This window comes from Mytilus californianus, unplaced genomic scaffold (assembly GCF_021869535.1).
Source record: "Mytilus californianus isolate M0D057914Y unplaced genomic scaffold, xbMytCali1.0.p SCAF_2, whole genome shotgun sequence".
In the NCBI taxonomy this organism is placed as follows: domain Eukaryota; kingdom Metazoa; phylum Mollusca; class Bivalvia; order Mytilida; family Mytilidae; genus Mytilus; species Mytilus californianus.
Window position 1 is genome coordinate 135,114,655 of NW_026262668.1, and position 24,789 is coordinate 135,139,443.

General features: G+C 34.0%; 1 protein-coding gene across 2 annotated transcripts in view; it reads left to right on the forward strand.

Annotated features, from left to right (window-relative positions):
* The window catches only part of LOC127731107 (galanin receptor type 1-like), a 46,247-nt gene extending 23,834 nt beyond the window's left edge, over window positions 1–22,413 (forward strand). Inside the window, exons 3-6 of one of the 2 annotated variants that reach the window (XR_007995494.1) lie at window positions 9,395–9,530; window positions 13,996–14,237; window positions 18,430–19,960; window positions 20,067–22,413. Coding sequence is in view for 1 of the 2 variants with exons in the window: in XM_052239975.1 (XP_052095935.1) it covers window positions 9,395–9,530; window positions 13,996–14,237; window positions 18,430–18,867 (816 nt within the window). In the remaining variant the exon portion in view is untranslated. Of the gene's footprint in view, window positions 1–9,394; window positions 9,531–13,995; window positions 14,238–18,429 lie in introns of both variants that reach the window. The other variant, XM_052239975.1, reaches the window with a different exon arrangement.
* Window positions 22,414–24,789: the final 2,376 nt, after the last annotated feature.

Sequence of the window (24,789 nt, forward strand, 5' to 3'; positions counted from 1 at the left end):
AAGGTGTAAAATGTTGACAATAATAATGTCTATCTTAGTTGAAAGGAGTATAGAGCATGGTACGATTGAGTAATTTCAATTCTAATAGGAAAATGTAAAAGGTTTGTACTTCGAAGCGGACCAATAAGACAAGTTCCAAAGGCAGTAATTTGATTTGATGTAGCAGAAACGTTAAAGAAACCCCCCATTTCACTGTTAAAAACGTAAACAGATACATGTAAACTACGTTAAGGATGATATTATTTATCTATATTGCGAGAAACACTAACACAGTCGTTGCAATTTTAATTGTGATGTCAATCAGGTGCACCAAATTTTCTATTGTAATTCGCATTTTCAGAATCTAAGGCATTTTGGGGAGTATTTTCCAAAGCGTACACCAAAGAGTAGTGGTTGGTTACAATTACCCCAAACAATGGAAACTCAACCAATGAAGAGTCATTTTCATTTTGTGATACAATCAATGAAATTACCCATAGTCCTCTTCAGATTCTGAAACGAATAATTCTAACCAAAACGAAAGAAGAGGGTCATATTACATTAGAAATGAAAATGATTTTAAGCCTGGTACCTATGATGAGTTTATTGTAAGTCAATGTATATATAGCTCTTAAGACAGTAAGACACTTTTGAAGATCATGTATTGGTAAAATGTTGTATCGATAAGCATCCGCAATCCAAATGAATTAATTAATAATATAATTGTATCCGAAAGAAAATAAATACTTCTATACTTCCGATAAAAAATTGGAAAGGAAAATTCTTGCATATTGACAAAACTAGAACAATAGGCGTTCTTTACTATCTAGTCATTTACTCAACTGTACAGACATTAATTTCTGTTCTTTGCAAAAATAGAAATTAATGGTTGGTGAACTTTTTTTGCTGGTATTAAAATTACATAGATGAAAGGGATAAAATGCCTTGGGTTATTACTACAAATGCATTAAAATATAAAGAGAAGGCTTGAAAACAAATTTAAACAAAAACAGCTTCAAGTTATTAATAGATTATACACAAAGGAATCTTAGAAATTACAACCGTAATAGCGATATGAACATTGAATGATATTTATTGATCGCAATTCAAATCAAATCGACTCAAACTTTTTAAAATGGTTAACTAGATATTATACACAAAACTATTGTTAAATACGAACAATTGCTAAAATCTTGTTTTCCTTTCATTCAATAGTAGGCAATGTTTCTTCTGTCGCTACACACCTGTTTCGGTGGAACAATCCATCTCCAAATATGGACATCTGATCTTATCGTACACTTAATGCTTGTTAATGTTAATGTAGTTTTTTTGTTTTATTTTTTTTTATCTTTCCTCATATGATGAAATTATAGTGGTCAATTTATACCAGTGCTGTTATGAATTATAATATACGTATATATATATATATATTACTATAATTCCTCTATGATAGAGAATTGGTGTACACGAAATATATAAATCATAAAATTAAAAAAACAAAGAATTTAAGTTACTGTTTCAAGTTAATGAAGAGAAAACATGAGCACTGTCAATAATGGCGATAACGGACGCATATTCTATCGATTGTGGAAACCTTGGCAGATTTTTTCCACATGACGAACACAAATCCTTCAGAAAAAAGTCAATTCGTCATTTCTTAATTCATATGACGTATTGCGTTAGAGAATTGTCGTTGTGAATTCACGTGCCAAAAGACTGTCCATAAAAACACTGAACTGAATGGGATTAACATTAATTATGTCCTGCCATAGATCATCTCTTTTGTCTTGTATAAAATCCCTTATACCAGTAAATGTTCAACAATATTCAAGAAGAACTTGCCACATTTGTTACAAAGTAAATGTTCATCTTCATAACGTACTACAGAACATACTTGGCAGAGGCACGAAGTTCGGGAAACTGTTTAGCAATTGTCCATGCTGTATGCGGTTTGATTGCAGAATGAATATGTCTAAACATATAAAAATCATTATCGCAAGAAATTCGGTATAACCACCATGTTTTTCAGTTGCTTTTATTTTCCGGTTTACAATAACTGACCAAAGTTTGTTTGATGGAAAAGAACCAGTATTTGCAAAATTCACAATATAATCTGTAATATTATATTTTTCGGCTGCTTTATAAATGTCAGGTATAAAACCAAGTCGTTCTGGAATGTTTGAATTCCATTAGTCTGCTTATCATTATTCGTTTTGGTAACGCAAAAGACTTCAACCTACATAGTCTACCAAAAACTTAAAGTTTACATCTGTTGATAATGTTTTCAATTGAAAACCATACATTTGTCAGAACAGGTTCGTTTCGGAAGTCCTAGGATGATTTTACACACAAATTTGTGAGATCTTTCTAACATCGTAAGTTCTGTTGGAGTCGAATTGTTCCATAACTCACAACCATATAGGGCTTTGCTGTAAAATATTTGAAGTATTATCTTGGAACTAGTCAAAGGGTTTTAAATTGATGGATGAATTCCAGAATTTAGTACTGAAAGAGCAGTTGCTCTCAACACTCTGCACGCATTCAATGTCTGGTCCATTGATCAAACTTTACAGTTCAGAAGAATACCGACACGAGTGGTATGATGACATCATAAAAAGTTATGTTGCTTGAAACATTCGTGTTCTTCTTTGAATAATGTAAGACGTTGCTTTTGGTCGGAGAAAACTTGAATGCCCAACTATCGCTATATGTCTGACAAATGTTAATAAGATGTTGCATTCCTTTTTCTGTTGTTGAGAGTAAAGCAATGTCGTCGGCTTGAACAGAGCTACTTACACTGATATCTAGAAGAACGCATCCCCATTTAGAATCTTCAACGTCACATAAAAAGTAAAATAACAAAAATACCGAACTCCGAGGAAAACTCAAAACGGAAAGTCCGTAATCAAATGGCAAAATCAAAAGCTCAAACACATCAACGAATGGATAACAACTGTCATATTCCTGATTTGGTACAGGCATTTCCTTATGTAGAAAAAAAGTGGATTAAACCTGGTTTTATAGCTTCCTAAGCCTCTCACTTGTATGACAGTCGCATAAAATTCCATTATATTGACAACGATGTGTGTGCAAAACAAACAGACATAATAGGTAAAAATGTCAAAAATAGGGATACAGCAGTCAACATTGTGTTATAATCTTAGTCACATAAAAGATCGTTTATATACACTATATATAACAGAGCCGATAAGACGCCATCTTGGCGAACGCCGCGTTTTAGTTCAAACCAACGAGATAGTCTACCATTGAATAAAACACAACTGCGCATGTCATTGTATATTTCATCTCCAAGCAGCCATAAATCACCGGGAACTCCATATCTAAGCAGTTTATATAACAATGCATCATGCCATACGGTGTCAAAAGCTTTCGTGCTATCTAACAGCACACCAATTACGTCACTGAACATTACGTTCGATATAATGACGAATCGGTTCTTGTAAATTAAATGAAGCGTGAATACTTGATAATTCCTTTTGATATGCCATCATAGATTGATGTGGAAATTTTGTGTGTAAGGAGTCGAATCGAGGATACAGAGACTTTTCGAATATCTTGGCGATACAGCTTGTTAACGATATACAGCGGTACGAATTAGGATCAGTTTTGTTTTTATTTCCACCTTTGAATCACGGTATAATTACACTAGTTTTCCAATCTAGAGGAGTATAACGTGTTTGTGTTATTAGGTTGAATAGATTACACAAGTGTTTCTGCAATGTTTTACCACCATATTTTACATGCTCATATAAAACGTTGTCTAAACCTGTAGATTTGTTATTACATAAATTCTTACAAATGTTAAAATTTCTTCAAACTCAAATGGAATGATTGGAGCGTTAGTTTCCCTTTGGGTTTTCCGTAATTTATTCGCTTCATGTTTTACAAAATTTATGTTTGTTGAATTAGTTAACTTGCTATCAAACTGAAAAATGGATTTAAAATGGTCCGCCCATGCTTCGCATATTTCACTTTCGTTAGTATGAGTTATTCCATTTAAATTAGTTCGCGACAAAAAGTTTTCTGTTTACGTCTGCTTTTTAAGACCGACCATACATATCTTTCATCGTAGTCGATAGACTCTTCCATTCTGTTCGCAATGTTCATAATATGTTCGTTGTAAGCTTTATCCAATTCATTTCTGGAAGTCCGTTTTGCATGTTTATAGTCAGCAAAGACTTGATCGCTTCTATCGTGAACTTTCCCGTTTAGTATCCATAAACTGTGCTTATTTAACATTGTTTTGTGTGTTAAATCTACGACTTTCGTCCAATACGGCTTTATATGTTTCACAAATTGTTTATTTGGGAGTGTTTCCTTGTCTGCTTTTTGAACAGCATCTATAATAGTCTTATAGTAGAGCTCGATATCTTCTTTGGTCGCTGGTAGTGACGGCATTTGAACAGACCATAAAAATTGTGAAACTGCAAATAAATAGTCATTAACTGAATTCGTTTCAAACGCTTTGGTCCACGCGACTTTGTCAGACATAACACTGTTATGAATTATAATATAGTTTTTAGTTAAAATGTGCATGGTTGACATGCCACAACCAACGGTTGCATTTTAGGAATAAACCCACTAATGCATAGCTCCATTGACTTTCTATGTTAAATTCTGCAATTTAAAGCATTAATGGCTACTTTGTCTTAATTTCAAATAAAGTGACAGTTATTTCATGTCAAAACGTTACCTTATCCCGACTTGTGCTGAAAAATTCAACGTACCTATAATTGCATATTAGAGCGCACTGGTTGCCGGAAGTTTGGTAGTACAAAAAACAGGTATTTCCGATCTGAACAACAGGGCAAATGTGCCCTCGTATTATAATTTCATATTTATTTTTTTATTATCAAAAGAAACGTTCAACAGTGATCCCAAATCCTTAAGCTTTCATTTGATAGCAAAATTACCCAAATATTTTACTTATTGACAAAGTTACAGCTATGCATAGGAACTATTTTGTTTGAAATATGTACTACTTTTTTCTTTCTTGTGTGTTCTTTCTGACCGGGCCCGGATTAGTGAATTTTTATCAAATCGAAAATTGCAAACTAAGCAAGCGTGATCAAATAATATTTACGTTTGGTCGAGAGAAGAAAAAAACATCCTGGTGTTTTAGATAAGACCTTTTTTTTCAAGTTGAAACTTTCAAAACCGGTTAGCGGATATTAACGGAGTATACGTTATTGTGTGGTGTTTGTGAATTTTATGACATCCTACATACATTTTAACTTAGCTAAGCGTACCTGCATTCAAACAAATGATTGTAAATGTTACATAAAAATTCCAGAGAAAATCAGTTGAAAAGTTAACTCTGCCTCATATCTTGATATACATCTAAAAATTGACAATGAGATTCGGTTGAAAACTAAAATTTACGACCAAAATGATGTTTTCACCAATTGTGAACTTTCGATTTATATGTAGCAACATTCCGGCTGCGCCTGTATGTAGATTATATAGCTCACAGTTTAAAAGATGTCCCAGAGCTTGCATTTCATAATTTCCTTGATAGAGGGTTAACACTTACAATGAAGTAATTGAACCAATGGTTTCAAGTGATAACTTTTGTTGACCGTTATGGAATATCCTTTTCACAGATGACAAGAGATATGTTCCAATTGGCGTTACCATAATTCCGTCTTTATTCCTCGAATGTGACTTCACCGAATTAGATATATCACCGAATTTGTACTTACATGATACATGTGACGGGTGCCACATGTGGAGCAGGATCTGATAACCTTCCAGAGCACCTGAGATCATCCTCGATTTTAATGGGGACCAATTCATGTTGTTCAGTCTTTAGTTTTTCTATGTTGTGTTTTGTATAGTGTTGTTTTTCTTTTGAATTTTTTTTTCCATGGCATTTTCAGTTTGTAGTCGAGTTTTAATATCTCAATATGAATCTAATACCATTAAAAAAAGGAAAATACATTTTTATATTAGTAATAATATAAAATCATATTTTTTTAACAAATAATATGTACAGGTTTTTAAAAAAAATGTAATTTAAAGTGAACCAATTCCATTTTTATCCTGCCATTGTGTTGTTGTGCTGTGGTCATTTTTGTATTCTTGTCTTTCAGTTTTGCTTATGCTATGTCTATATGCCATTTTATTGTTCTTTGTTGACATATTTGTTTGTTTTTATAGTGATTAAGATTATAACACAATGTTGACTGCTGTACTCCTATTTTTGTCATTTTTACCTATTATATCTGTTTGTTTTGTTCACACATTGTTGTCAATATAATGGAATTTTATCTGACTGTCATACAAGTGAGAGGTTTAGCTAGCTATTAAACCAGGTTTAATCCACTTTTTTCTACATAAGGAAATGCCTGTACCAATTCAGGAATATGACAGTTGATTTCCATTCGTTTGATGTGTTTCAGCTTTTGATTTTTCCGTTTTTTATAAGGGACTTTCCGTTTGAATATTCCTTGGAGTTCGGTATTTTTGTTATTTTACTTTTTATCGCTTTTTACGTAGGTTCTCTTAGTTTATATACTGCTATATGTTAAACATTTTATTTTTAAAAGTACAAATGCTATATATATACGTTATATATTATTACTGTAGTTAGCACAAGTTATTTTTTCCTGTAAAGACATTGGATTGTTTTGAAAAAAAAACAACAATAAATAAAAAAAACATTACACAAAAAACTCGCAACGGTAACCAAAACTTAAATCACGTGCTTTGAAAGTCTTTGAAGTTCCTGTCCCATATTTGGCATCCGTCATGTTCTCATTCGCATTCGGTAATGTCGAAATCGAAAAAAGAGGATCGTATTTTGGTTACGACAACTTGAATATATCCGTGGTCATCTGCCTGTAAAACAGATATTCTATAATGCTCAATCAAATCTTGATGCCGTCCGTAAACCTTTTGATGAGATGCCTTCATTTTTACCACTTAAAGACCTTGATGCAATATGTTCATTGTGATTATAATCCGTCATCAAGAAAACACAATTTGGGAGATAAACCCCATATGCAGGCGCTGCTGCAATGTTGTTACACAGGAATGTAAAGTTCACAATGGGAAAATTGAAATAATATTCCTTTTTTGTACAGTTTGGTTTTCAACCGACTCTCATTGTCAATTACAAAATGCAGACGAAGCTGTATATGCGAAAACCTTTATTTTATGTCATTCTGTGATACATTAAATAAAATCAAAACCCACTTGTGGCACTTGTTACATATTGCATGTAAATATTCTATGTTAAGGCGCATTCGGTGATGTCATGATCGAGGAGTATAGTTCGCATTATGAAATTTGAAAGTGAACATTCGGGACAGTACTTTTTCGTTCTTTTTATGCTATCACAATCAAGAACACATTTGTTGCTAAATAATTGCTTATCTGAAATTTTACAGATCGCGTGCTATTCCCTATTGTGACTTTTTTTACTGTGTGTGGATTTGCATGGCGGGTGATGCATACATAACATGAAACGCTTAACCTGCCAACGCACCTGTTCTCGTTATTTTGACAGTGTTTACTTCCTGATTATTATTTGCAGTTATTAGAAATAAGAATTTTATTTATTACCAATATGGTGTGTGTTTGGAAACCGTATAATCAAACCTTCATTATCGAACACAGTGTTTATAAAACCTGTTTCGGAGTACTCCACTTTGAATGAAACATTAATTTAATACAGGAATTTAATCAAATTCCATATATAGTAAATAAATTAAATGCGCATAAATCAAAATTCCCTACGATAATTGATAACTATTGTAGCAGAATATTGGAATAGTTCTCTGGGCAAGTTGTATAAATATCAAACTTAACATGGTAATATTTCGTTCTAATTAACTTATTCAAAATGAAACAAATATTCAAAAAATATTTGCTCTGTAATTTTCATTAACCCTTTCTTACTCTACATTTAACTCAATAATAGTAAGTGAATGACACGAAACGTTCGACTTGAAATTTAATTTCCTCCTACGCCCGTAATCAAGTTATTATAAATGTCGTTACTGCGTGTGTCAATACCGATGAAGATATTTTTATCATAGCTAATTGTTTTGCTCAGTATTACGATGCATAGCCATTCGTATTATTTTACCAAAGGCATCACTGTCCTTCTCTTACATTTTGTCCACAACTACACATGCATATGACAGTTCTTTTGTTCAGATAATTCAACTTTATTTCTAGTCACACATATAAAATATGGTAGAAAACATTTTCACCAAATACAGACTAGTATCTCGCCAGATATGAATAGCTACTGATTGAATTCATAATCATATGACCAATGATCATGTTCTTATACATCCTTGTCTTTCAAATATTCTGCTTTGAGCGTTTCCGATAAAGAAAAGCGCTTCGGACGCATGAAATTTATAAAGTGCTGTTTTCTTTTTTTGTATCTGTAAAATAGTATTATGTTGTAAAGCACTAAGAACACTTTTCATATTATATAATGCGCTGTTAAAAATACTGTATGATAAATTAATTTAATTAATTACCATCCCGAGCACCTAATATTCGATCTTTTTTATGTGTGGATGCATACTTTTCTAAAGTGTTATATATATATATATATATATATATATATATATATATATATATATATATATATATATATATATACACACAAGTCTAAATTGAAAACAACGTTCAAACCTATGATTGCGTTGGATAAAAACCGCAATTTTTATACGTGTGCATGCAAAACAAATTTCTTAGTAGAGGGGTCTAAATACAGCACAAACAACATTTTCCAAAAGACCAAAAGAGTGAAAAAGTATATTTTAACAAAACGCATTTGACTAGCAGGTCGAACAACGGATGTTCTTAAACCCTGCTGATTGCCATTGGCGATTGCCAAATAAACGGATCACCAGATGTAACAAAATGGATCTTAACTATTAATTTAATACCAAACAGAAAACAATAAACTTGCGGAAAAGATGGTATACCGCAAACAAAAGGTTCAAAAATTAGTACACCATATTGCTGATTTGATTGATGTTACTGGGGTTGTTTAAATTGAAATGACCAGGAGTGTTGATGAAAGCGTTCAATATAATAAAAAAAAACACATTTGGTAAAACAGCTCCTCCCCCTTTTTTACATGGTCAAGTTCCCTTGGATTGATTCAAGACCTGTATCTCTGTCAGATACTTTTTGTGATCGATCACTTCGATCCTCACAAGAAACGTATAATTGTACTTTCAATTGTTTGATACACCACAGCATGAAATAGGAAATGAACAAGACTGAAATCGGTTGATCCCGCTGAAGGATCCTTGTAATAAACGTATTTAACATTTTGTATAAAAAAAGTTATAAATAAAAAATAACTTCGAAAAATATAAAGCACCGGGAGTATCTGAATTATTTTTAACAATGAATTTTACAGGTGACTTTACACGCTACATGTTTAACATTGTCCGCCATGACGATAGATAGATATCATGCAATAGTTAACCCTATACAGTCAATGAACTGGAGGTCAACACGCGCTTCATCCTTTGTTTGTCTAGGAGTTTGGACAGGTAAGCGTTTACAGCATTTGCTTACATGGTAGTTTGGACAGGTAAGCGTTTACAGCATTTGCTTACATGGTAGTTTAGACAAGTAAGTGTTTATATCCTTTGTTAGTCTAGGAATTTTGAGAGGTAAGTGTTTTCAATTTTTGCTTACATGGACGTTTTGGGCAGGTCAGTGTTTATAGCCTTTGTTAGTCTTGGATTTTGGACAGATGAGTGTTTACAGCCTATTTTTGCCTAGAAGTGTTGGCAGGTGAGTGTTTCCAGCCTTTGTTAGCATTTTTGTACCTGTCCTAAGTCAGGAACCTGATGTTTAGTGGTTGTCGTTTGTTGATGTGGCTCATAAGTGTTTCTCGTTTCTCGTTTTTTATATAGATTAGACCGTTTGTTTTCCTGTTTGAATTGTTTTACACTAGTCATTTTTGGGGCCCTTTATAGCTTGTTCGGTGTGAGCCAAGGCTCCGTGTTGAAGGCCGTACTTTGTCCTATAATGGTTTCCTTTACAAATTGAACTTGGATGGAGAGTTGTCTCATTGGCACTCATACCACATCTTCTTATATCTATTCATTAGTCTAGGCGTTCGGAAGGTAAGTGTTTATTTCATTTGCTCACAGAGACGTTTAACAGGTAAGTGTTTATAGCCTTTGTTAGTCTTGGAGTTTGGACATATGAGTGTTTACAGCCTATGTTTGCCTAGAAGTGTTGGCAGGTGAGTGTTTCCAGCCTTTGTAAGGCTAAAAAAAGTTTTTCACAGTTAAGGGTTTACAGCCTTTGTTCGCCTTGGAATTTGGACAGGTAAGTGTTTAAAGTCTTGATTGGCCTTGGTTTGCCTTGGAGTTTTGACAGGTAAGTGTTTACAGCCTTGATTGGCCTTGGTTTGCCTAGGAGTTTTGACAGATAAGTGTTAACAGCCTTGATTGGCCTTGGTTTGTCTTGGAGTGTTGACAGGTAAGTGTTTACAGCCTTGATTGGCCTTGGTTTGCCTTGGAGTTTTGACAGGTAAGTGTTTACAGCCTTGATTGGCCTTGGTTTGCCTAGGAGTTTTGACAGATAAGTGTTAACAGCCTTGATTGGCCTTGGTTTGTCTTGGAGTGTTGACAGGTAAGTGTTTACAGCCTTGATTGGCCTTGGTTTGCATTGGAGTTTGGACAGGTAAGCGTTTACAGCATTTGCTTACATGGTAGTTTGGACAGGTAAGCGTTTACAGCATTTGCTTACATGGTAGTTTAGACAAGTAAGTGTTTATATCCTTTGTTAGTCTAGGAATTTTGAGAGGTAAGTGTTTTCAATTTTTGCTTACATGGACGTTTTGGGCAGGTCAGTGTTTATAGCCTTTGTTAGTCTTGGATTTTGGACAGATGAGTGTTTACAGCCTATTTTTGCCTAGAAGTGTTGGCAGGTGAGTGTTTCCAGCCTTTGTTAGCATTTTTGTACCTGTCCTAAGTCAGGAACCTGATGTTTAGTGGTTGTCGTTTGTTGATGTGGCTCATAAGTGTTTCTCGTTTCTCGTTTTTTATATAGATTAGACCGTTTGTTTTCCTGTTTGAATTGTTTTACACTAGTCATTTTTGGGGCCCTTTATAGCTTGTTCGGTGTGAGCCAAGGCTCCGTGTTGAAGGCCGTACTTTGTCCTATAATGGTTTCCTTTACAAATTGAACTTGGATGGAGAGTTGTCTCATTGGCACTCATACCACATCTTCTTATATCTATTCATTAGTCTAGGCGTTCGGAAGGTAAGTGTTTATTTCATTTGCTCACAGAGACGTTTAACAGGTAAGTGTTTATAGCCTTTGTTAGTCTTGGAGTTTGGACATATGAGTGTTTACAGCCTATGTTTGCCTAGAAGTGTTGGCAGGTGAGTGTTTCCAGCCTTTGTAAGGCTAAAAAAAGTTTTTCACAGTTAAGGGTTTACAGCCTTTGTTCGCCTTGGAATTTGGACAGGTAAGTGTTTAAAGTCTTGATTGGCCTTGGTTTGCCTTGGAGTTTTGACAGGTAAGTGTTTACAGCCTTGATTGGCCTTGGTTTGCCTAGGAGTTTTGACAGATAAGTGTTAACAGCCTTGATTGGCCTTGGTTTGTCTTGGAGTGTTGACAGGTAAGTGTTTACAGCCTTGATTGGCCTTGGTTTGCATTGGAGTTTTGACAGGTAAGTGTTTACAGCCTTGATTGGCCTTGGTTTGCCTAGGAGTTTTGACAGATAAGTGTTAACAGCCTTGATTGGCCTTGGAGTTTTGACAGGTAAGTATTTACAGCCTTGATTGGCCTTGGAGTTTTGACAGGTAAGTATTTACAGCCTTGATTGGCCTTAGAATTTTGACAGGTAAGTATTTACAGCCTTGATTGGCCTTGATTTGCCTTGGAGTTTTGACAGGTAGGTATTTACAGCCTTGATTGGCCTTGGTTTGCCTTGGAGTTTTGACAGATAAGTGTTTACAGCCTTGATTGGCCTTGGTTTGCCTTGGAGTTTTTTACAGGTAAGTGTTTACAGCCTTGATTGGCCTTGGAGTTTTGACAGGTAAGTATTTACAGCCTTGATTGGCCTTGATTTGCCTTGGAGTTTTGACAGGTAAGTTTTTACAGTCTTGATTGGCCTTGGTTTGCCTTGGAGTTTTGACAGATAAGTGTTTACAGCCTTGATTGGCCTTGGTTTGCCTTGGAGTTTTTTACAGGTAAGTATTTACAGCCTTGATTGGCCTTGGAGTTTTGACAGGTAAGTATTTACAGCCTTGATTGACCTTAGAATTTTTGACAGGTAAGTATTTACAGTCATGATTGGCCTTGGTTTGCCTTGGAGTTTTGACAGATAAGTGTTTACAGCCTTGATTGGCCTTGGTTTGCCTTGGAGTTTTGACAGGTAAGTGTTTACAGCCTTGATTGGCCTTGGTTTGCCTTGGAGTTTTGACAGGTAAGTGTTTACAGCCTTGATTGGCCTTGGTTTGCCTTGGAGTTTTGACAGGTAAGTATTTACAGCCTTGATTGGCCTTGGTTTGCCTTGGAGTTTTGGCAGGTAAGTATTTACAGCCTTGATTGGCCTTGGTTTGCCTTGGAGTTTTGACAGGTAAGTATTTACAGCTTTTGTTCGGTTTGGAGTTTTCACAGATGATAGCGGATATGTTCCAAATGTCGTAACTACAACCCTGTCTCCTTTTCCCCGAATGTGACTTACCGATTTAGACTTATTACCGTGTTTGTACTAACTAGAGCAACACGACGGGTGCCACATGTTGAGCAGGATCTGCTTACCCTTCCGGGGTACCTGAGATCACCCCCAGGGGTTCGTGTTGCTCAGTCTTTAGTTTTCTTTGTTGTGTTTTGTGTACTATTGTTTGTCTGTTGGTCTTTTTCTTTTTTAGCCATGACATTGTCAGTTTATTTTCGACTTGTGAGTTTGAACGTCCCTTTGGTATCTTTCGCCTCTCTTTGACAGGTAAGTGTTTTCAGCCTTTGTTCGCCAAGGAGTTTTGACAGGTAAGTGTTTACAGTTTTTGTTCGGCTAGGATTTTTGACAGGTTAGTGTTTTAAGACTTTTGTCGACTAGGAGTTTTGACAGGTAATTGTTTTAATCCTTTTGTCGGCTAGGAGTTTTGACAGGTTAGTGTTTACAGTTTTTGTTCGGCTAGGATTTTTGACAGGTAAGTGTTTTAAGCCTTTTGTCTGCTAGGAGTTTTGACAGGTAAGTGTTTAAGCCTATTTTTCTCTAGGAATTGATAAGTAATTATTTATAGTGTTTGTTTGCTTAAGGTATTTTGACAGGCAAGTGTTTACAGGATTATCCAATCAATTGTAAAGGGCAGAAAATGAAGTAGTGCCAAATGTATGGGATATCGTAATAGCAAATTCCGAGATAAAGATAGATTGTGTAAACGCCAATAAAACAAGGATTCAAAGAAATAGTTTTACAGGAAGACAACGCGGAAATCTAAATCTTGAACGAAACTATCGTTTCACAATTCATGTAATAGAAAATTAGGTGTACAAAGAATTGTTATAGAAAAACGAAATATGTTTGTAAAATGTGTATACCTGCCCAATTATGGCAGGATAGTTAACTGTAAGTAAACAACATTACGTTCTCTAGTTTAAGGGCGAAGATTGAATATTTATTAACAATTGTTTGTTCGGATCTCTTACAACTAGAAATCTCCAAACCTGTATTAGAATGCTAGAATAAGTAAAATTTACTGTTCAGTGTCACTTTGAACTTAAACCCAGAGTAAATTATAAAATTCTGTATATTTTTTGTTTTGAGCAATGTCCTGCAAACCTATAGGATTTGATATGCGAGGTCATATTAATTATATATTGTACGAATCTATTTACAATAACTAACGCTGTAATGTGGATAATATGTAAAAAGCAGTTGTGCAATAAACTTTTTGTTTAATTGTTAAAAAACAACTATTTAGATACGAGTAGTTTTCTTGATAATGGGTGTTTTGTTGATAAAGGATATTTTATTTTGATATATAGCGTCACTCTGCATATCGTTACCATTCCTATTATATTATGATGTTGTACCTGGAAATCAGTCCGAGGTATTGGATTGTAGACCTCAATGGCCTTCCATGGAGGAGGAGTGGAATAAAGGTACAACATTAGGAGTGGTACTAACAACTTTTATCCTCCCACTCACAGCTATCGTTATATGTTATGGATATATACTCCATCATCTATGGAAAGGACAAAAAATGAAACGTTCTGACGGACAAGACGTAAGTATTGGCTGGCGGTTTAAATATATTATAAAGAAAGTATGCATTCCTTTGTTGCAACAAATATAAGGGGAATGGCTAGCAAAAGTCACCATGTAAGTTAAACTTAAAACTAATGATTACCTGGAGATATGTATTATATTAATCTTTTGGTTATTTGCGAGTCATTAACGTATATATAGCATAATGTTTTGTGCAAATTATTTTACGCTTTAAATAAAACTTAGATGTAGTATGATTGCCAATGCGTCAACTGTCCACCAGAGACCACATGACGTAGAAACTAACAACAATAAGTCACTGTACGGCCTTCAACAACGTGCAAGACCCAGTTATAAAGGCCCCGAAATGACAATTGTAAAACAATTCAAACAAGAAAATTAGAGGCCTGATTTATGACAAAACATTAACGAAAAAATATGATATACAGCAACAAGCCAACCACTGAATTGCAATTTTCTTACTTGGAACCGGCACACACAAAATGTGGCGGGTTTAAACATGTTCGTGGGCACCCCCTCCCCCTTTTCTCCCCTTAATCTTGGACAGTGGAGTAACAAACTATAAAATCAGTAGAAAACGGCTTATCTTATCAGATTTATACAAAGTCTGTTTATGTTTACTGTGCACTTTTATTTTACATTATATGCATACACGACTGTTTCCCGTTTGCACAAGTTCATTTGCGGTTAACCTTTTGTGTATTCGTATGGCCGATGCTGCATGCACAGCACGAGACGTTTGCCTTGTCGACTAAACCAGACTAGCTCCTTTCTGGAGTTCATGCGATTTCCTCCATTTTGGTGTTTTGCCTTGGTTTGTCTTCTTTATCGATTTATTAGATTGGAACAGCGGTAAACTACTGTTGCCTATATTTATGGTAACACGCTTGTTGCCTATATTTATGGTAACACGCTTGCCAAAAAAAACACATTGCTTTATCATGTCTAGGACAACTTAAGCCCAGATGGGTCAGTATCCCTAATGAGCCTCAGAGTGAGGTACTCAACTATAAATAGAAATTTAAAAAAGCCTGCATGCAATGCTATTGGATATGATGCTATTTTTAGTAATTGACCGAGCTTAACGATTTGTGCTGTTTTGAAGAGCAGAAGACTGTACAATAAAGATGTAAAAACTTTGGAGTTATCAAATGTTTGTAAAAACCTGAATTTTCATAGAGTTTAACTGTTTGAAAGTAGGGACTTTTTCTTGCTGAAGCGGCATCATGCGGGGCCTTTCGGGGTTGCTCAATTTGTGAAAAATCTAATCTCACTTCGTACTCAGAAAATATAACCACATCTGTGAAAATGTCTCAGCTTCGAAACGAGTCATCATAAATATCCAAGTTTACGATATGGGCAGAGGAATGGAAGAAAAGGCTACCGTTATCGCCTACTTGAAATGAATTGCGCATCTTCACCCAGATGCAGATGGAAACAAAATCTAAATATTTTAAACAATATATGGGTCATTTTAAAAAAAAATGGCGAATTTTGAAATTGCAAAATGAATAAAAGTTACTAATTTAAACCATCCTCTTTATAAGCAAATCAAAACATATAATACTTTATATTTTAATATTTTTGTTATTTTATGTTTTCCATTGATTGTATTGTATTGATTGATTGATTGATTGTTGGTTGCTTAACGTCCAGTGGCAATGTATTGTATTGACGAATACCCTTTAGAACGTTACAAATTTGGTTTTTTTCACTTCTTTTGGTTTTACATGTATATGATTCTCAGGTTCACAGTAGGTATAGTGTCCGGCTGAGATGATTTAATGATAACTTTCTGTTCTGAAAACATATTACCATAACCTTGAGGTATTAGGATATATAAGAAATCACTGGGTCCTTTTTAAAAATGGTCTTTAGAACCGAGGAGAAGAACTCATAATCTCTTTAATTTCATGTCAGTTTTCAATTACCTTTGTTTAAACCGTCAATACTAGTTTATGATTGATAGATATATATAGAGTACAATGACGAAAAAACATAGGAGCAAGAAAACTAAGGAAAAGCAGTAAAGAATTAGAAAAATTCAATATAAACCCAAATATTCTACTAAAAGAGGCCTCAACCCCCCAAAAACATTACAATAACATTTTAATTGAATTGAATATCTAAAAAAAAAATGAAAACAACACTTTATAAAAATGGCTTTCATCTATATTTTGGAATAAAGCATTGTAAGGCTAAATTTAACACTTTTAAAACAAAATAATGTTTGGTTGTTAATAAATTTTTATCACAAATACTAATTTACCTTCAATGATATTAAATATAAGGGTCTGACATCTTTTTTTACGTCTAACCAGAAAAAGAAGTCTGTTTGTTTACATTTTTGATCATATTCACTCGAAAAAAACGTGGTCACACTCGACAACACCAGATCAAATCACTCGAAAAACACGATTCCAGCCGGACACAATACCTACCGTGAGGTTATCGAAAATGAAAAAGACCGATGTTCAATGTGTATGATGTTAAGGATTTGAAACTTTTGGTTGCCCGTTTATTGATACTGATATTTGTTATCCCAAATATTTATTGGAACCTTACTGTTGGTGTTATTGTACACAATGACGTATAATTTATTTATCATAACATGTGTTTTGTATCGTTTTTCATGACAACCAGACGTTTTCTAAAAATGATCGTTTAATATATAATCATAACTGTATATTGTTATTCATCAGGTTTCCTTTTATCAATTATATACAGTCACGTACAAAAAGATGCATTCACTTATTAACTGTTTACCTCACAGAGATGAAGATGAATTTCTGCTTTAATGATTCAATTTTATAATATCAAATATTAATGTACATTCTAAATTCCTCTGTGGCTGTAAACCACGCTAACGAATTGGTTTTTTTTTTTAATTGTTTTCGAAGGCAATAAATTCATTTTGAATGTACGTTGAATTACCACCTATATATATGGCTAACATTTGTTAAGTGGTGAGTAGTCTGAGGATGTAATAGGTTAAGGAAAAGCAATAAGTTTATTATTAACTCTAATCTATTATATCTGTCAGAACTAAAATCAAACTTTCTCTACAGTCAATTATGTGTAACTCGTTATGGCAATGCTATTAGCATATGGTACTTTAGCAATGTAAATTGTCCCTTAAGTAACTTTAGCTATGGATTATACACTCTCTATTACTGCTTCTTTTATTGACGTCTCCGTGTCTTGTAAGATCAAAATGATGCCGTATATCACTTTAGGTGATTGATGAATTAGAAAATTGAAAAATAGGTATCTGTACTTAGACCTTTTCCGAGTATTTAAAACTAAAATGTTACGTCTACTAAACTGTAAAGTACATTATTACTTTCTTTCCAGTGAACAGTTAAAGGAATGGAACTAACAGTTAAATGAATGAAACTGCATAAAACTGATAAACTAATCAAAAGCGAAATATAAACTTTGTTTCACAAAATTAACAGAATTATGCATATGCAACCCAAAACAAGTTGTTATTTCATTGAAGAAGCTTAATCTAATTTCTGTTTATTATTGAGCAATAACTTGAATTAAATTCGACATATACTAAGATTTTAATGTTTTAAATATATTGTAACGGACAATGAAATCGAATTAACACCATATATAAACTATAACTTCAGGAAATGTATTACTGTAAATATTCGTGTTTATAATAATAGCCTAAATGCGAGTCCCATAGCTGATATGAGAATTGTATGCAATTGTCAATTAAAATTGGCTGAAATACTTATCTCAACGATACATCATTTTGTAGTTTATAATGTTACTATTATATGTAGAACAACAGTAAATGATTTTTTGATACAGTGAGATGACCAAAATGGCGGATTTTTTTTTTTTTTATATCTTGACATCCTCATATGTTACCTAAATTTTCATCGTTTTCAATAGATTTTTGTGATATGATAGCACTAAAACCATTTGGTTAAATAATATACCACTATATCCATCAGTAAAAACAGGATTCTGCTTTAAAATACTTTTCTGTGTTTATAAGATGTTTTAGTTAAACAGATGGTTGCATTTCATAAACCATTGTCAAATATGTCATTACCCTTTTTTTAAAACGTATCCTTTACAATCGGTTTGGTCATGACAGTAGCCGATTTTTAAAAAGATATAACATTATTTAATGTGACAACTATAACATTTTAATTCTACATTTTTTTTAGAATGAAAACACTGTCTTGCCGGTAAAAAACAGTAAACAGCATAGACAGATGGAAAGAATAAAGCGAGTTACCCGGATGGTTGCCATTGTTGTGTTGCTTTTTGCTGTATGCTGGTGCCCAATTCATTTTGTTGCGTTGTGGTTCCAGTTTGACCCTAACTTTCCGAAAACAGACGCAATGCATTATTTTAAACTGTTCGGACACACATTATCTTATGCTAATTCTTGCGTTAATCCTTTCGTATATGCCTTTGTTAATGATGGATTCAAAAAGGCTATAATGAAACGTTCTCCACTTCTTAGTAAACTGTGTAAATGTGTTCTGAGACCAAGGCAAAAGAAAGAGGAGACACCAATGATTGACAAAGCTGTAGAAGCGAGACCTGGTCTTGATGGGCAATCTGAATACATGACAACGCAAACAACAGTTACTCTTTAATTATATATAGCTTAAAACAAAGCAGTTCCAATTCGTACTATAAAAACAGATAAACTTTTTTTTGGAACAGCATTTCACCAGCAAAAAAAGCCTATTAATAACAACGTTTACTAATTGAAATTTCAATGTGAAGTCGTTCATCGCTTAGACCGACAGCAAAACACAAAGAAAACGAATTAATTATACGTTTATTGTCCATATTTTGGTGGGTTTTTTTTTTTCGTTAAAGCAACAGCAACGCCAGACTGTCTCACTTTTTCAGTATAATTAGTTTTATATTTCTATCAATTTGTGAATTGTGATTTGTTTTACTGCTATCACGCAGCATATAAGAATTCTTTTGAATAAGTGCACTATGAAAGAAACAGCATTAAATAATTGGACGTGAGCATTAGACGTGTCTGTCGTATAGTGGCCTTATTTTTTCGAAAGTTATGATTGATCGTTATAAGCAAAGTACTACAATTATATTGTTCTTTTTAGGAACTATTGAGAAGATGTCATTATTTAGACATAAATATTTTAATGTTTTGTAACTGACTATACCATATCTGTCATGGTAATATACATGAGTAGTTTCATTAACAATATAAAGTACTGATGTACATTTGACAGATGTTTCCTTTTGGATAAGAAATTAACAATATTTTAAGGAACTGCAATAATTTCTATCCTTCATCTTGACCATCACGCCTGGGTGTACAACAATAATAGAAAATCCTTACATTCAGACAGTCCATTTAATCTCTACGGAAATGAAATCAAGATAAAAAAGAATAAGTTGTCACATGTATTCCAAGTAGAGCAATACCCGGTGAGTCGCGGGCTATGCATGTCAATGCATTCCATATCGCCACTGAAAAAGAATTGAAACATTTCATCAAAACATTCCATACCAATTGTGAATAAAATCTTCATACCTTACATTAAACAATTGATATCGTCACTTCGTTTCTATAATAATAAAACTGCTCAAAACCTTTCTATAATTCAGTTCATATCAACTCTGAAGAAGATACTCAACCCTTTTTTAAAGTTTATAACAGTTCGTATCGGCTCTGAAGAAGGTCTTGTCTTACACCCTTTCTTTTAAGTTTAAGACAGATTATATCAGCTCTGAAGAATGTTCTAAATTCTTTCTTTTAAGTTTAAGTCAGATCATATTGGTTCTGAAGAAGGTCCTAAACCCTTTCTTGTAGGTTTAAGACAGTTTATATCAGCTCTGAAGAAGGTCTTTAACCCTTTCTTTTAAGTTTAAGACCGTTCATATCGTCTCGGGAAAAAATCCTCAAAGTTAACAATAAGACTCTCCTTAATGTTTCTAAATAAAGTCTGCAAACTTTCTTTGAAGACATTCCATAACGTGTCTAAAAAGTTATCACCTTGCACCAAGACCATCTAAAGCGTCTTTCGGGTAGCAATTAACAGTTATTGCATTTCAACGCTTGATAATTTTCAAAAATGAAAACATTGTGCAACATAACTTTTGAGCGTTTGGGAATAATAAAATCTTCAAAATGAGTTCATATGAACATAATAAAGTATGTTAGAATTGTACTATAAATCATGCCGATGTTTCACATTTTGTCACCCAAGCCTTTTATATCGTACTATACGGTTTGGGTTTTGCTTATTGTTGAAGGCCGTACAATGACCTTTAATCATTCACACCTTTGTCTTTTGGTGTGTATGAAGAGATTTCTCCTTGGTAATCATAACCTATCTCGCCTTCTTTTCATAATCATGGTTTGACTTATATGTTATTATGGACTATTCTCTTCTTTATAGTCAAGGTATCTGTGGAAATATTTTCATCGAGTATACTCCGGACCGACACGTATCTGTAGAAATATCTTCATCAGGTATACTCTTGAACGACAGGCATCTATGGAAATAACTTTATCAGGTAAACTCCGGACCGACAGGTATCTGTGGAAATATCTTCACCAGGCATACTCCGGACCGACACGTATCTGTAGAAACATCTTAATCAGGTATAGTCTGGACCGACAGGCATCTGTGGACAAAACTTTATCAGGTACACTCCGGACCGACAAGTATCTGTGGAAATTTCTTTATCAGGTATACTCCGGACTGACACATATCTGTAGAAATATCTTCATCAGGTACACTCCGGACCGACAGGTATCTGTGAAATATATGCATCAGGTGCACTCCGGACCTGATAGGTATATGTGGAAATAAGTTCATCGGTTGCACTCCGGACCAACAGGTATCTGTTGAAATATATTCATCAGGTATACTCTGGACCGACAGATATATGTGGAAATAACTTCATCAGGTATACTCCGGACCGACACGTATCTGTAGAAATATCTTCATCAGTGATTTATATCGCCTGAGTTATCTCCTGTTAATCCCGAGTAACAATTACATTATACTGGAGTGTCCTGATATCAACACTAATTACCGTTTTGATCTTTGATTTTCTTCACAGTGTATATGGGATCATACACCCTCTCAAGGTAACCAATTAATTTGCAGGATTAGCCGGAATATTTCACTTCAGTATACCATAATTGTGTAATAGTACAAATGCAATGTAATTAATTGTGAATAAGATGAGCAGATGTTTTAGTGTGTCTTTAATTCAGTTTTGATGATAAATAGAAGATAAAGTTAATACATCAAGTAATGCTTTAATGAGATTGAACGTTTTCAAATGAGAACTGAATGACTGAACCAAATGAAGTTGTATTTTTTAAATGGTACTCTGAGAGCATCGCCATTATTGTTTTGAAATATGACACAATACTTCGTTTTTTCCTTGTTATTCTTTGAACTTAGTTTTCAACAATGTAAGAATAGTGTTGATTTTTTTTAAGAATGACCGTGACTTGAATATTTAAAGATATATTAGTAGTATCATAATGTACTTATGAATTAATAAATGCTTTTGATATTGTATAGTGATGTTTCATCCGAAAATATTGTTATTAACTACTGGCAACATTTATGTGCGAAAAAAGAGTACAACAAAAGTACCGATTTCCAAGATAAATTCAAAAGGGGAAGTCTATAAAATTGACAAAATCAAACGTTATCGACCAACGAAAACAACTGTCATATTCCTGAATTGGTACAGGCATTTTCAGAAGAAAATGGTGGATTAAACCTGGCTTTGTATTTAGCTAAACCTCCCACTTTTATGACAGTTGTTTATAGTTCCGTTATATTAATCAAATTGAGCAATCTAAACAGACATAATAGGTTAATGTGACAATAATTGGGATCCAGCAGCCAAAACTGTGTAAACATACATCACAGACATATAACACATTTGACTAAAACATTCACACAAACATACAAATAAATTGGAAAAAGACGCCAACAAAAAAGGTGTTGTAGTTGATAGTAAATTTTCCAAAACACCGGTAAAAAGTTTTTGTAGTTGATACATATCATAGTTAAACAGAATGACCAGCGAAGATACAAATATCTTGTCGTAGGAAAGAACAAATCATAAAAACACCACTCTAATACGAAAAAAAATAAAAAACAAAAAAAAAAACAAAAAAAAAATAATTAAAGCACGAAGACAAATACAGAGAAAAGTGTAAAGTAAATAAAAAGATACACAACTTCAGTTCAGCACTTAGAATCTATAATTCAAGACCATCTTGTATGATTTGTGTAGTGGACACTGAAATTTATCTTTTTTATCTTGCTACTTTTGGAGAAAAAGGACGAGACGTTCTTTGACAAAAACCTGGTTCATTATGTTTTTGCTCAAACACCAATGACGTTTCAAAAAGTCTGAGTAGAGCTGCATGCCCTTGAATATCGTAAGAGTTGAATTCATAAGTGGGTGAAGTTGGTATAATGCTGCTAAGGTGAGGAAAATTCATAATTTCAAGATTGAAATCGGGTCGCTTGTCATAGATGCTAGTACTGAGATGACCGCTGTTGTCAAATTCGATGTACATGTCCAGAAAGAGGCGGAGGAGCTGTATCTTTAATCTCTACTTCAGGAAGATAATTGTATCAATGGGACCCAATCAGAAAAGTGTGGATTGTTAATGTATGTAAAATTAAATGATCTAGATTCTTTGATCTTCTTGTTTATTAATAAGTGTCGGATGGAACTCCAACTCATATGAAAATAAGATATGGTCGGCCAGGAGAGGTGCACAGTTGGTTCCCATAGGTTCCCCGACAACCTGCTGGAAAATTCTGCCTACAAGTTCAACAAATATGATTCCAATGAAAAACTTCATCATACTGATCACTTGTTCTACGGTGTAGCATGTTTTATTTTCCGTCTCAATTTCAACAAAATATGCAGAATTATATCCTAAAACAATAAATTAGTGGAGTATGGTAAAATTTTTATGGAGGCGAGCATTGTAGATTATTTCTTCAAGACGAGTTTTTATTTTTTTATGTGGTATGGTTACTCGTCTTTAAATTTTTATTTGGTATGGTTGTGTAAAGAGTGGTAAAAATCAAAGGTTTTGATAGAATTTATTTCAGAGAATGAATGAGATTTGAAATTTTCCAGAAGTACTTTTGAGTTCTTCAGAATCCACATACGGTTAATGCCACTATGCGGGTAATCAGTTTCACTGTATTTCTGTAATCCCTCTTTCATTGCGGAAAAAACATTTTGGTTAATCTAACGAACAATTCCTCAGTAGAACCTGTTGATGAGCCGGGAATGTACCGTTGTTTGTACGGATATTTGTGAAGTTTAGGTATCCAATACAAACAAGGTAAGTACTCAGAATTGTTGCTAATTGAAATATTAAATGAGGCCAAGAAGGACTTGTGGTTTGCCAAGACCTTATCCTTATCAAAGGTTACGTATTTATACGTGGGACTACTCGAGTGATCATGTATTCTTAATTCTTTTACAAGAAAATCGTAGTAATAGGCGTTACAGACAAAACAATTTAGTTTGAAGCTTTGTACGCTGGAACAAAAAGATATTTGTCGTGAAGAGACTCCAGACATTTCTTAGCCTCTTCGTCTCTGAATTCAGGCTCAGGTCAAACATTTTCACAGTTTTTCAACTTGTGGTTTCTACGTTGTATCAACAACCTAATTGCTTTAGCCTATTCTGACAGAGTGTCTAGTTCAACCTTTTCTCATTTTCCCCATTGCTATGGCGTAATCCTAAACGGAATCCATTATTATCTAAGGTTATGGTTCCAATCGATGCGTTGTGGCTCTCTAAATGTTGGATCATGAGATATCACCTTCCGGAGATTTTCGTGTAGAATTATATTTAGATCACTAGTAATAAAAATGACCAGAGGGTTGGTAAATATATGGAGAGTGGGAACAGTCACATGTCAGATGATTTTTTGAAGTATTCTCCTAAATCAAGATTTTGCATTGGTTGTTTAAGATAGTGTTGAATAAACTCACATTACATTTACAGCACTGCAGGCTGGACTTCCCAAATTTCCTACACCTTTGATGTCACCATTACAACTGTATTGCCAGTGAAACATTTCCCTTTTGATGATTGGATCTGGTGTAATGGTTAGAACCTCTGTCTATCCACGTTAGGCGCATGGTCGTCGAAGGATATATACAATGTCTAGAGAAAGGTTTTGGATAAGAGCGTTCTAATCGCGCAGTGCTATTCATTTGAGTTGTATAACTAAGAAGTCTATATGTTGTAATTCCTTTACCTTCGTCAACTCTGAAATTCTAGAATAATACCAGTTCAAATCGCTCAGTGCTATCCATTTGGGATATATAAATGCGCAGCCGCTGTTGTAATTACTTAAACTTCGCCAACTTTGAAATTTAAGAATCATACTATTTCAAATCGTAAAGTGATATGTATTGGGGATGTATAACTACGCAGTCTCTATTGTAAAAACTTTACTTTCTTCGCTTGTGAATTTTTTAATTGTGCCAGCTCATATCGCACATTACTATTCTTTTTGG